At 49.3% G+C, this 14,426-nt stretch overlaps 1 protein-coding gene across 1 annotated transcript in view; it reads left to right on the forward strand.

Annotated features, from left to right (window-relative positions):
• SLC2A9 (solute carrier family 2 member 9) overlaps window positions 1-12,433 on the forward strand; it is an 84,051-nt gene extending 71,618 nt beyond the window's left edge. The window contains exons 9-12 of the mRNA XM_060188468.1: window positions 3,483-3,652; window positions 5,090-5,165; window positions 9,188-9,315; window positions 11,493-12,433. Coding sequence (XP_060044451.1) covers window positions 3,483-3,652; window positions 5,090-5,165; window positions 9,188-9,315; window positions 11,493-11,747 — 629 coding nt within the window. The 3' untranslated portion in view covers window positions 11,748-12,433. The remainder of the gene's footprint in view (window positions 1-3,482; window positions 3,653-5,089; window positions 5,166-9,187; window positions 9,316-11,492) is intronic.
• Window positions 12,434-14,426: the final 1,993 nt, after the last annotated feature.

Below are 14,426 nucleotides of genomic sequence, written 5' to 3' on the forward strand. Positions count from 1 at the left end.
AAGGAAAGAAAGAAAGAAAGAAAGAAAGAAAGAAAGAAAGAAAGAAAGAAAGAGAAAGAAAGAAAGAAAGAATAAGGAAAGAAAAGAAAGAAAGGCTAAGGAAAGAAAGAAAGAAAGGAAGAAAGAAAGAAAGAAAGAAAGAAAGAAAGAAAGAAAGAAAGAAAGAAAAAGTGCTGCTTCACCTGGTTAAGTGCATGTATTACCATGCACAAGGATCCAGGTTCAAGCCCCCAGCTCCCACCTGCAGAGGGAAGTTTCAAGACCAGTGAAACAGTGTAGCAGGTGTCTCTCTGTCTCTCTATTTCTCTACCTCCCCTTCCCTCTCAAATTCTCTCTGTTCTATCAAATAAAATAAATAAAGTTTAAAAAGAAATAAAGAGAGTAAGGGAGGGAGGTGAAAGAAAAAAAAAGTGGTCCGGGAGGTGGCGCAGTGGTAAAGCTTTGGACTCTCAAGCGTGAGGTCCCGAGTTCAATCCCCAGCCTCGCACATGTACCAGAGTGATGTCTGGTTCTTTCTCTCTCCTCCTATCTTTCTCATAAATAAATAAAATCTTAAAAAGAAAGAAAGGGGGGAGTCGGGTGGTAGCACAGTGGGTTAAGCGCACATGGCATAAAGCGCAAGGACCCAGCATAAGGATCCCAGTTCGAGCCCCTGGCTCCCCACCTGCAGGGGAGTCGCTTCACAGGCGGTGAAGCAGGTCTGCAGGTGTCTGTCTTTCTCTCCTCCTCTCTGTCTTCCCCTCCTCTCTCCATTTCTCTCTGTCCTATCCAACAACGACATCAACAACAATAAAAACTACAACAATAAAACAACAAGAGCAACAAAAAGGGGAATAAATAAATAAATATTAAAAGGAAGGAAGGAAGGAAGGAAGGAAGGAAGGAAGGAAGGAAGGAAGGAAGGAAGGAAGGAAGGAAGAAGAGAGAAAGGTAGCCTAAAGTGATGAGATTGCATTGTACTCAGCAGTTGTGATGGCTACAATGTACTCCTCACTCACAGCGGACACCCACTGGGGGTGGCCAGGAGCTTTGACATCCAGAGCTGTGGCCCCATGACACCTGTCTGTGTCTGAGGAGTTTCAGGTCTTGGCTGGCCATGCGGAGTGACCAGGCCATGGTGTGTTCAGACATCTGTCTTGGGCCGTCTTCTGCAACTTGCGACCTGTTCCTTCCTGTGATGGACCGAGCTGTGTCCCCACAAAACTTGTGCATTCAGCTTCTTTTATATATATATATTTATTTATTTTCCCTTTTGTTGCCCTTGTTGTTTTATTGTTGTAGTTATTGTCATTGTTGTTATTGATGTCGTCGTTGTTAGATAGGACAGAGAGAAATGGGGAGAGGAGGGGAAGACAGAGAAGGGGAGAGAAAGATAGACACCTGCAAACCTGCTTCATCCCCTTGTGAAGCCACCTCCCTGCAGGTAGGGAGCCGGGGGCTCGAACCAGGATCCTTACGCAGTTCCTTGTGCTTTGTGCCACGTACGCTTTACGCCACATACTCTTAACCCACTGCGCTACCGCCCAACTTCCGTGCATTCAATTTCTAACCCCCCAGACCTGTGGAAGCAGGGAGCTAGTTTGGAAACAGGGCCAGGCAGGGGTGATGGCTCATGCAGAGCTCATGCATGATAAACTCATGCAGAGCACGGTCGCACAGGGGCCTTTGTGCGAGCTTCAGGTGACAGGTGCTGTCACCATGCACTGCCCTGCCCGCCCCCAGGCTCCTGACACTGGAGCATGCAGTATCCATCCCCAAGGCTTCTTGGTGCTTCTTCTCTCAGTGCAGATGCAGACAGGAAAGAGTTTAGAGTGAGTTTGTTTTAATCTTTTTTTTTTCTGTTTTTTTTACCAGAGCACTGCTCAGCTCTGACTTGTGGTGGTTGTGGTGCTGCAGGGGATTGAACCTGAGACTTCAGAGTCTCAGGCTTGAGAGTCTCTTTGCAGAACCACTATGCTATCTATCCCTGCCTGGATTTTTATTTTTGCCATAAGTCTGTTTGTGTTTATTTCTGTGACCAATAACAGAAAGACACAGCACAGCACGGGGGTTAAGGGAAAGACTCTGGGGGTCAGAGAGACAGCTCACAGGGTAGAGATAAGCCATGCACAAAGCCCGGGTCCAAGCCCCAGCACCACATACGAAAGCCAGTGTAATAGGAGAAGCCCCAGTGCTGTCCTGTCTGTCCATTCTCTTCCTTCTCCTTCTCCTCCTCCTCCTCCTCTTTCTCTTCTCTATTTCTGCCTCCTTCTCCCCATCCTCCTTCTGAATGGAAAAGTTGGCCCACCCAAAAGCAAAGGAGCCTGAACATTATGAGACCATTTTTTGTTTTCACATTTCTCAGAGTTTACCACCGTTAAAAAGAAAATGATATGTTTCTTTCCATCTTTACTTTTACCAGCTTGTTTTTTTACTGCCACCAGAGTTGTCACTGGGGCTCAGTATTTCTCCTTTTATGGCTCCCTAATTTTTATTGGATAGGACAGAGAGAAATTAAAAGAGAAGGGGGAGATAGAGAGGGAAAGAGAGACACCTACTTCACTGCTCCTGAAGTGTCCCCTCTGCAGGTGGGGAACAGTGACTTTTGAACATGGGTCCTTGCTCATGATAACAGGAGGTTCGCTTAACTGAGTGCTCCACAGCCCAGCCCCCTTATTTCTATTTTTCTTTTTTTTAATAAATTGTATATATATTTATTTATTTTCCCTGTTGTTGCCCCTGTTGTTTTATTATTGTTGTAGTTACTGATGTTGTCGTTGTTAGAAAGGACAGAGAGAAATGGAGAGAGGAGGGGAAGACAGAGAGGGGGAGAGAAAGACAGACACCTGCAGACCTGCTTCACCGCCTGTGAAGCGACTCCCCTGCAGGTGGGGAGCCAGGGGCTCGAACCGGGATCCTTAGGCTGGTCTTTGTGCTTTGCGCCACCTGTGCTTAACCCGCTGTGCTACTGCCCGACTCCCCTATTTTTCAAAGAAGAAAAAGAAAGGGACCTGTGCTTAACCCGCTGTGCTACTGCCCGACTCCCCTATTTTTCAAAGAAGAAAAAGAAAGGGAAGGGAAGGGAAGGGAAGGGAAGGGAAGGGAAGGGAAGGGGAGGGAAGGGAAGGGAAGGGAAGGGAAAAGAAGGGAAGGGAAGGGAAGCCTCAGGAGGGCTAAAATCACACCTGGGCAATGGACAAGACTTGGTCTGGCAAAGAAAAAGAAGGCAAAAATGGAAGATTCCATGGCCAGACTTCCTGTATTGGAATCCTGGTTGCCTCTGTGTGTCCCTGGGCAGGTCACTCCTCCTCTCTGAACCACACTTTCTGGATAGGACCTGAGGTGATAATAACCACACCTGCCCTCACCTTGTTGAGGAGACACTGAGGACAGTGACTCACCTGGCTGGCTCCGGGGACCTGGGCTTCCCAGCATCCCCCGGGTGGGGTCAGGCCAGGACAGCCTCACTCCTGTGCTCCTTCTGCTTAACCCTAAACCTACAGTCCCTGCAGGGCAGGGCAGGGTAGAGGCCAGAACCAGCCTCAGGGACCCCTCTCTGCTCCGACCACAGGGCCTGGTCATCGAGCGCCTGGGACGCAGACCCCTCCTTATTGGCGGCTTCGGGCTGATGACCCTGTTCTTCGGGATCCTCACTGTCACGCTGACGCTGCAGGTGAGACAAGGGGCTCTTCCCGGGGAGAGCTATGGCTTTCCTCAGGGGAGTTTGGGATCTGAAGTTGTGGGCCACCCTTGGGGGGTAAAGGATCCTGGGGTGGGAGACCAGAGTTCTGATGTCTGGTCCTGATGCTGCCACCAAGGAGCTGTGTGACCTGGGGAGAGGTCTTTGCTCTAGGTGACTCTTTTTTTAGGAGGGGTGGAGGGGGTGGGATATAGACAGAGAAAAACTGAGAGGGAACAGGTGATAGAGAGGGAGAGAAAGACACCTGCAGACCTGCACCACTGCTTGAGAAGCTTCCCCCCTGCAGGTGGGGACTGGGGACTTAAACCCAGGTTCTTGCACATAATAATGTGTGTACTCAACCAGGTGTAACACCACTCGGTCCCCTACTTAACTGCCAGCAGTGTTATTGCGGAGGCTCAGTGCCTCTATGATGAATCCACCACTCCCAGAGGTCTTTGACTCTCTCTTTTATTTGATAAGACAGAGAGAAATTGAGAGGGAAGGGAGATAGAAATGGAGAGACAGAAAGAGACATCTGCAGACCTGGTTCCCACTTGTGAAGCTTCCCCCCTACAGGTGGGGAGTGGAGGCTTGAACCCCAGTCCTTGCACTCAATCAGCCAGGTGCAACAGCAGCCTGGGATGGATGGATGGATGGATGGATGGATGGATGGATGGATGGATGGATGGACGGATGGACAGATGGATAGATGGGTGGATGGTGGATGGGTGAATGAATGAGCAGATGAATGGATGATGGATGGATGATGGATGGATGGATGGATGGATGGATGGATGGATGATGGATGGATGGATGGATGGATGGATGGATGGATGGATGGTGGATAAATAGTACTATGGATAGATAGAGCATGGAGGATGAATGGATAGAGAGCAGATGAGTGGATGATGGGTAGATAGTAGATAGATAAGTGACAGATGGATATTGGATAGGTGGAAAGATGATAGATGGATGGATGGATGGATGGATGGATGGATGGATGGATGGATGGATGGACGGATGGATAGATGGGTGGATGGTGGATGGGTGAATGAATGAGCAGATGAATGGATGATGATGGATGATGGATTGATGGATGGATGGATGGATGTTGGATGGGTGAATGAATGAGCAGATGAATGAGTGATGGATGGATGATGGATGGATGGATAGATGGATGGTGGATGGGTGAATGAATGAGCAGATGAATGGATGATGGATGGATGGTGGATGGATGGTTGATGGGTGAATGAATGAATGAGCAGATGAATGGATGATGGATGGATGGATGGATGGACAGATGGATAGATGGACAAATGGATAAGTGGATGGATAGATGCATGGATGGATGGATGTATAATGGGTGGAGAGAAGTGCAGCTGGGAACTGGTCCCCAAGGGCCCCTGCCCACGTGCACCTCTCCCACAGGACCAGGCCCCATGGGTCCCCTACCTGAGCATTGTCTGCATTCTGGCCATCATCGCCTCCTTCTGCAGTGGCCCAGGTAAGGTGCCCCTCCTGGGGTGAGGCCCAGCTCCCCACCCCTTTCCAAAGACAGAAATTGGAGTCTGCATGCTTTTTTTTTCTTTTCTTCTCTTATTTATGAACAGTAGTGGGTTACAAGATTGTAGGATGACAGGGTCTTGCTCGATGTCACAGCAGCACCACCAAAGCTCTGTGTCCCTACCCCCCCACCTCCCAGAGACCACCACCAGAATTCTCACAAGTCTTAGAAACTTTTTTTTTCAAGTTCATGTGTATCAGTTCTCTGGATTCCACATATGAGCGAGACCATCTAGTAGCTGTCTCTCATCTCTTTACTTACATTGCTAAGCATCATCACCTCCAGTTGCATCCATTTTGTCCCAAAAGACATGATATTGTCTTTTTTATTGCAGAGTAGTATTCCATGGGATATATATATATATCCCATGACTTCTTTGTTGTATTTGTTACTAGTAGGTGAAAGACTGTAAGATGACAGGGTCTAGTTTCACAACACACCCAACACCAAAGTCCTGTATCTCCACAGTCACCTCCAAAACATAACCACCAGAGTTCTTAGGAACAGTCTCTTTGCATCTTTGTTTTTTTCATGTGAATCAGGTCTCTAGAGTCCACATCTGAGTGAAACTATCTGGTAGCTGTCTCTCATCTCTTTCCTTATTTCACTAAGCATCATCACCTTCAGTTCCATCCACTTTGTCCCAAAGAATATACTACTAACTTTTTAACTGTAGAGTAGTATTCCATGGATATATCCAAGTATATATATCCCATAACTTCTTTTTTTTATTATTGCCACCAGGTTTATCTCTGGTGCTCAGTGCTGGCACTATGAATCCACCATTCCCAGCAGCTGTCCCCCCTCTTTTTTATTTGATAGAACAGAGAGAAATTGATAGGGTAGAGAGAGACAAGGAGAGAGAAAGATAGACACCTGCCAACCTGCTTCACCACTTGTGAAGCATCTCCCCTGCAGGTGGGGTGCTGGGGCTCAAACCTAGATCCTTGTGCACTTAAGCAGATGTGTCACCACCTGACCTCTATCCCCTCACAGTGGTGTTGCTGGATCATAAGGTGATTCCATTTTATTTGTTTAAGGTCTCTCCATACAGTCCTCCCAACAGGCTGCCCCAGTTTGCATTCCTACCAGCAGCAGAACAGAGTGGGGTTTGCATTCTAAAGAGATCAGAAACCAAAGGCAGCCAGGGCTGAGAGAGAGCACGTGTGAAAACCCAGGCAAGTTTCCACCTGACCGTTCCCAGAGAAGGCCAGCCCAGCCCAGCCAGAATCCCTCTGTCCTCCCTGAAGGCTTTGCCTCTGAGGGTCCTCAGACCCCACCCCTGTCCCCCACCTCACCACCACCTTCAAGTCCCTCAGATAACTGACCCCTCTGTCCACTCTCGCGCCTCTCAGCCTGGTTTCCCTCCTACAGAGATCTCTGTCTGACACACATGACAGTGCCAACCCCAATGCAGTGTTTTCTTCACTATAGACCCCTGGCCTTGATCTACAGGGTGGACTTCCCCCTGAAGTGACCCCCTGACCTCTGACAGCTCATCCCATTCCTCTTCACCCCCACAGGTGTAAAGACTGCTCTCTGCCCTTGACCTTGAGCCCAGTCCCTGCCCCCTCCCAGCCTCCTCTCCTCCTTCAAGCCACCTCTCAGCCATCAGCCTCCACCCCAGGGAGCCTCCCCTGACCCCATGTGCTCCCTGTGACTATTTATTCATTCTCTGATGCCCCTATCAGAGGAGAGTGTCCCCTGAGGTCACCCAGGTGAGTGGTCTAAACCCCAGGAGCTACCCTGCCCACCCTCTGGGTGGAGCACCAAGGAATCTCTGTCTCTCTGTCTCTTTCTCTCTATCTCTCTCCTTCTCTGTAAGAGAGAAAATTAGGAAAATCAGGCTACAGGTGGAGTCTGAGCAGTGGCACACCCAGTACAGCACACACATCATAGTGCACAGGGACCTGGGTTCAAGCCCCTTATCCCCATCCACAGGGGGGAAGCTTCACGAGTGGTAAAGCAGGTCTGCAGGTGTCTCTCTGTCTCTTTATCTCTATATATCTCCCCTCCCCTCTCAATTTCTCTCTGTCTCTATCCAAAATAAATCTTTAAAAGAAAAAAAAGGTCTTGGAGAGGATATGAACAAAATATTCATCATAGAAAAGATTTCAAAGGCCAACAAAACATATAAAAAAAATGCTCCAAGTCATTGATGGTCAGAGAAAAGCAAATAAAGACAACAATGAGATACCACTTCACTCCTGTGAGAATGTCATACATGAGAAAACATAGCAATAACAAATGCTGGAGAGGGTGTGGGGTCAAAGGAACCCTCCTCACTGCTGTTGGGAATGTCAATGGGTCCAACTTCTGTGGAGAACAGTCTGGAGAACTCTCAGAAGGCTAGAAATGGACCTGCCCTATGACCCTGCAATTCCTCTCCTGGGGATATATCCTAAGGAACCCAACACACACATCCTAAAAGATCTGTGTACACATATGTTCACAGCAGCACAATTTGTAATAGCCAAAACCTGGAAGCAGCCCAGGTGTCCACCAACAGATGAGTGGCTGAGAAAATTGTGGTCTAGATACACAGTGGAATACCACTCAGCTATTAAAAATGATAAATTCACTTTCTTCACCTCATCTTGGATGGAGCTTGAAGGAATCCTATGACGTGAGATCAGCCAGAAAGAGAAGGAAGATTATTGGATGGTCTCACTCATAGACAGAAGTTGAGAAATAAGAACAGAAGGGAAAACACACAGCAGAACCTGGACTGGAGCTGGTGTCCTGCACCAAAGCAAAGACTCTGGGGTTGGGGGAGTGGGGAGGGTTCGGGTCCTGGAATATGAAGGCAGAGGAGGACCTCGTGGGGGTTAGAATGTGATGTGGAAAACTGAGACATGTTACGCGTGTACAAACTATTGTATTTTACTGTCAGCTGTAAACCATTAATCCCCCAATAAAGAAATTAAAAAGAAAAAAAAAAGGTCTTCAGAAGGGTCTGAACTCCAATTTCATCAGGACCTGGAGAAAAGGGAAAAAAGGAAGGATGTTCAGAAGTATTAATAGGTGTAGGTATGACTTAGAAAGGAAGTAAAGGTTGAACCAAAGAAAACAAATGGGCAGAGAAAGAGAGAGAGAGAGAGAGAGAGAATTCATGGTCAGCCCATCTCTGTGACCTTGGAGAACCACTGCAGCTTCCAATGGAGGGACTGGGGACACAGAACTCTGGTGGCAGGAATGGTGTGGAATTACACCCCAGTCGTCTCATAATTTTGTCAATCAATATTGGCTACAGACGGACTATGACCCACATAGTCAACGACGGCCACCTCTCCAGATTCAAAGGAGGTCTCGAAACTTGACATCAGGCTCAACCTGACGCTGTTGACTGGCTACGGAAGAAAGGCAAACGCTAGAAGAAGAAGTCACTAATAAAATAATTTTTAAGGGGGGGGAATCAGGTTAGAAGCGGGGTCTGAGTGGTGGCACATCCATTAGGACACACAGTACTAAGTCCAAGGACCAAGGTTCAACCCCCTGGTCCCCACCTGCAGGGGGGACACTTCCTGAGTGGTGAAGCAGGGCTACAGATCCCTGTCTGTCTGTCTGTCTGTCTATCTATTTATCTATCCCTTTCCTCTCAATTTCTCTCTGTCTCTATCCAAAATAAATAAATCTTAAAAAAAAAAAAAAAAAAACTTAAGAAAATCCGGCTAGAGGAAGCCTCTACGTGCTAGTATCAGACAGACAGACCCCAGGCTCCTGCACTGACTGAAGTAGTTGATGACTGGCCATCAGAAGGCTACATCCAGAGCACAGATGAACTTGGAGAATTTGGGGGAGCCTGGGGTGTGAGTGATCTCCTGTCCACGTGGCCAGCTCGGGGCTCCTTGGACCTCCTGGGCAGAGTTCTAGCCCAGCTCCTGCCCTCCAGTGGCTGGGCCCACAAAAGCCCTGCTGATGGCCTAAGAGACCCCACTGACCCTCCTCTGCTCTATCTGCAGGGGGCATCCCCTTCATCCTGCCGGGGGAGTTCTTCCAGCAGGCCCAGCGCCCTGCCGCCTTCCTGGTAGCTGGCTCCGTCAACTGGCTGTCCAACTTCGCCGTGGGGCTGCTCTTCCCCTTTATCCAAGTAAGGCTCCCGCTGCCCCAGCCAGGGTGGGGTGGCCCTGTGAACCAGGGTGGGTCCAGCCTCGTCCTCTCTCTCCCTCTCTCCTTCTGGTACCTTCTGGGAGCTGCCCCTGCCCCCACAGGAAAGGTCTAGGGCTTCCTGAGAAAGAGGGGGCTCCAGGGGGCCTGGTGGTGCTGCACCCAGTAAAGCACACGTGTTACCATGTGCGAGGACCCAGGTTCAAGCCCCTGCTCCCCACCTGCAAGAGATAAACTTCACTCACGAGCCCTAAAGCAGGTCTGCAGGTATCTCTCTGTCTCTCTCCTTATTTACCATTCTCTCTCAATTTATCTGTCTCTTTGCAAAGAAAGGAAGGAAGGGGGGGAGTTGGGTGGTAACGCAGCGGGTTAAGCGCACGTGGCACAAAGCGCAGGAACCAGCCTAAGGATCCTGGTTTGAGACCCCGCTCCCCATCTGCAAGGGAGTCGCTTCCCAGGCGGTGAAGCAGGTCTGCAGCTGTCTGTCTTTCTCTCCTCCCTCCCTGTCTTCCCCTCCGCTCTCCATTTCTCTCTGTCCTATCCAACAACGACGACATCAATAATAACAATAAGGACAACAAAAGGGAATAAAGAAATAAATATTTAAAAATTGGGGGGGAAAGGAAGGAAGGAAGGAAGGAAGGAAGGAAGGAAAGAAATAAGAAAGAAAAGAAAGAGAAAAAAACAGGAAAAGACCGAGATGTAGTCTGGGAGGTGGTACAGTGGATAAAGCACTGAACTCTCAAGCGTGAGGCCCCGAGTTCAATCCCCAGCAACACATGTACCAGAGTGGTCGCTGGCTCTTTCCCTATCTCTTCCTATCTTTCTCACTGATAAATAAATAAATACAATCTTTAAAACAGAAAGAAAGAGGGGCCGAGTGGTGGTGCACCTGGTTGAGTGCACATGTTACAGTGCTCATTTACCTGGGTTCAAGCCCCCGGCCCCAACCTGCAGGGGGAATGTTCACAAGTGGTGAAGCAGGGCTGCAGGTGTCTGTCTCTCTCCCTCTCTATCACCCCCTTCCCCCTCCATTTCTGGCTGTCTCTATCCAAATAAATAAAGATAATAAAAAATAAAGAAAAAGAAAGAAAGAAAGAAAGAAAGAAAGAAAGAAAGAAAGAAAGAAAGAAAGAAAGAGAAGGAAATAAATGGTCACCAGCAGCAGTGGGTTCATATCGTGCAGGCACTGAGCCCCAGTGATAACCCTGGAGGCTAATTAATTAATTAATTAACTTGCCACGCCCCTCCCCCATAACCACCAGGTTCTCACTGCCTTGAGCTCTGTGGGATCCTTACCTCAGGCTCTGTCCTCAGCCAGGGGTGCCCAGGGCTCTGAGCCTGTGCTGTAACCAATGTCCCAGTGTCCCCTACAGGGACCAGGGGTGTCACTCCTGGTAAAGGCCACAGACAGCACAGGCCCTGTCTTGGCACCCATCAGCTCTGGGTGCTCAGATGTGAGCCCGCTGGGTCCACAGAGTTTCAGAATTCCATCTGGGCTCAGAAAGAGCTGCCGGAGGGCTCGTGACCATTTGAGAAAGACAGGGTCACACCACACACACCCCACGCCCATGCAGAGGGAGAGGACACACCAGTGCAAACCTGGGCCGTGGGGTCTCAGAACTGCATGCCCACCCCCAGCCCCACCCCCACCCCCAGCCCTGGGTGGGAAGGAGGGAGAGGTACCCTAACACCCATATCACTTGGGGCTGGGGACACAGGACTCTGACACCCACTCCAGCCCCAGAGATTCAAGCAAGGGCTGACATGACTTTATTTGGGGGGGGGAGGTCCCCACGAGTGGGGAGCTGGAAGTGGAGGTACATATACTGCCAAGAGTCTGTGCTCTGCTGGCTAAGGACATTCCCTGATGTCCCCAGAAAAAGAAAATTTAGATGACTAATGTCTAAATGTTCATTATTCTTTGATCCAGAAAAGAAGAGACAGAGAGAGGGAGAGAGAGAGACAGAGAGAGGAGAGACACCACCGCACTGTTCCATCACTCGTGAAGCTTTCCCCCAGCAGGTGGGGACCAGGGGCTCGAACCCAGGTCCTTGTGTGCTGTAGTGTTTGCGCTTAACCAGGTGTGCCACTGCCTGGCCCCCTTACAACCAGTCCTCTTGGTTACCTGTTGATGTTTTTGTCTCTGTCTCTGCACAGAGAGGCCTGGACACCTACTGCTTCCTGGTGTTTGCCGCCATCTGCCTCTCTGGGGCTGTGTATTTCTACTTTGTCCTGCCTGAGACCAAAAACAGGACCCATGCCGAAATCAGCCAGGCCTTTGCCAAATGGAACAAGGCAGCCTCACCCGAGGAGAAGACGGACACCCCAGTAAGCGACGGGAAGAGGAACGGGAAGTCAGAGCCAGGCTCCTCCCCGACACTAGACAGTCCTGTGCAGAACGGGGTGGTCTGACACCCCCAAGCCCCCAGCCTCCAGGAAAGTCATGTGTCCTCACATTTCAGAAGACCTCAGCTCATCCAAGACGTGATACTCGAACGTTCCGAGATAACTACAAAGCAGCCTTTGCTGATCTGACCTCATAACTAAGGGTTGGGAGGGAGGAACTTATCAAAGCAGGAGCCCCCCGTGTTTCTGGAAGCCGGAAAGAAACACTCTGTAGTTGCAACTCTCTTCGATGGAGAGACTGATGATGGCCCATCTGCATCGAAACTCAGTCCCCGGTTATCCAAATGAAATTGGGGCGCTAGGCTCCGAGGGTTTCCTCAACAGGAAAGAAAGGGTGTGTGCACTGCGGGACTGATGAGGGCTCCTGCACCACAGCTCACAGACTCAGCTGCTGCTCCCAGCTCTGCCCCACGTGGCTCCATGTCCCCTCAGCCCACATCCTGAAGCCTCCGTGGGCCCTTCACAGTGGTCCTGACCTGAAGAGACTCTGCAGCTTCTCACTAATACCTGATACCAACCTTGCATGCCCCCAGGCCTATCTCAGCCCTCGGGGGCAGCTGATGTCCTATTCTGAGGGTTCCTCTTTCTCAGGGGCTGCCGGGGGGCCCATGGGAACAAAACTCCCCCTTCCCAGAGAACCTGTCTTTAGTTCTGAGTATCAGAGGTGTTCAGGGGGAGAGAGAGTCAGTGTGCAGCAGAATTAGAGAGGCAAAGGTAAGAACCACACTCAGCAGTAGCTGGGGCAGGGGCGAGAGACTGAACTCTGTTCAACTGAAAAAGAAAAAGTAAAAGAAATGGGGAGCCGGGCAATGGTGCTAAGCACACACAGGACTAAGCGCAAGGATCCTGGTTTGAGCCCCCAACTCCCCACCTGCAGGAGGGAAGTTTCACAAGTGGTAAAGCAGGTCTGCACATGTCTACCTTTCTCCCTCTCTAGCTCCCCCTCCTCTCTCACTTCTCTCTGTCCTGTCCAATAAAATGGAAAGATATGGCTGCCAGGAGCAGTGGATTCGTAGTGCCAGCATCGAACCCCAGTGATAAACTGGAGGGAAAAAAAAAGAAGAAAGAAGAAGGAAATGAAAGGTGGTAGGTAGTGACACTAAAAGCTGAGCTGAGTGGGGGGAAAAGCATGACGGTGATTGACTGGAGATGTCAGCCATGGGCACAAGAAGCCAGGCTGGATGGGGACAAGGATGGTGACTGATAGGGGCAAGGTGGTGGTGTACCTGGTTAAATGCACACACATTACAGTGCGCAGTGACCCAGGTTCAAGCCCCTGGTCCCCACCTGCAAGGGGAGAATTCCAAAGTGATAAAGCAGGGCTGCAGGTGTGTATCTCCATATCCCTTTCTCTCCCTCCCTCCCTCTCTCTCTCTCACTCACTCACTCACTCACTCATTCACTCTCTCTCCCCTCTCAATTTCTGTCTCTATCCAATAATTAAAAAATAAATAATAAAATTATTCTTAAAAAAAAAAAGATGGTGTTGATTGGTGATGTCTGTCATGGGCACAATAGTGGTAGAAAAGATCACAGATAACCTCCTATTTGTCTAATTTAAATTGAACTGACTGGCAGGGGGATAGATGGCATAATGGTTATGCAAAGAGACTCTCATGCCTGAGGCTCTAAGTCCCAGGTTCAATCCCCTGTACCACAATAAGCCAGAGCCAAGCAGTGCTCTGGTCTTTCTGTGTGTGTGTGTGTTGGGCAGTACGCCAGCTCCCCCTTGCTCCATTGCTTGACGCTGTGGTCTAGTTACATAATCACTGTTTTACCTGAGACCTGCCCTGCCTGCGGGGCATTGGTTTAATCCCACTGGTTCACACTCTTTTTTCACTCCGCCCCCTCTCCTAGTCACACCCTGTTTTCCACCATTTAATCCCCACTGGTTCCTGTGCTTTTTCCTTCTCCCCACCCCCTATCCTACGTACATCCTCTTCTGACCTGACACTTCCGCCTCAGGAGATATAAAGGACAGGATTTTCTAATGAATAGAGATTAGATAGATTGCACTGCATTCCCGCTCATCAATAAAGATTGAACTGTGTTCCCAGCTCAGCCATGAGCCCCTGGTCGTTGTCTCCTGCTCGAGAAGCTAGCCCGGCGTGTGTGTGTGTGCGTGTGTGCGTGTGCGTGTGCGTGTGTGTGTGTGTGTGTGTGTGTATGCATCTCTTTCAAAGATAAAATAAATAAAAAATATTTTTTAAAAGTGAAACTGAATTGAAAGTCATTCATTCTCTCAGCTATAAATAGCACTAGAGCAAATCATACTGGTGAACAGGAGACATAGATAACTGCCAGGTTAGCTTTGCAGGCAGGAGACTGACGACTAGGGACTCATGGCTGAGCTGGGAATGCAGTTCAATCTTTATTGATGAGCGGGGATGCAGTGCAATCAATCTAATCTCTATTCACTAGAAAATCCTGTCCTTTATATCTCCTGAGGTGGAAGTGTCAGGTTGGAAGAGGAAATACGTAGGCTAGAGGGTGGGGAAAAGGAAAAAAGCGCACGAACCAGTGGGGATTAAACCAGTGGGGATTAAACCAGTGCGGGTCTCAAAGAAAACAAAGATTATGTAAATAGACGACAGCGTTAAGCAATGCAAGAGAACCTAATGTGATGAACAAAACAGAAGGGGTCTTAGAAGCAGAATTAGAAACAGACCAACAGATAACATCAGG

This window comes from Erinaceus europaeus, chromosome 3 (genome assembly GCF_950295315.1).
Source record: "Erinaceus europaeus chromosome 3, mEriEur2.1, whole genome shotgun sequence".
Taxonomy (NCBI): domain Eukaryota; kingdom Metazoa; phylum Chordata; class Mammalia; order Eulipotyphla; family Erinaceidae; genus Erinaceus; species Erinaceus europaeus.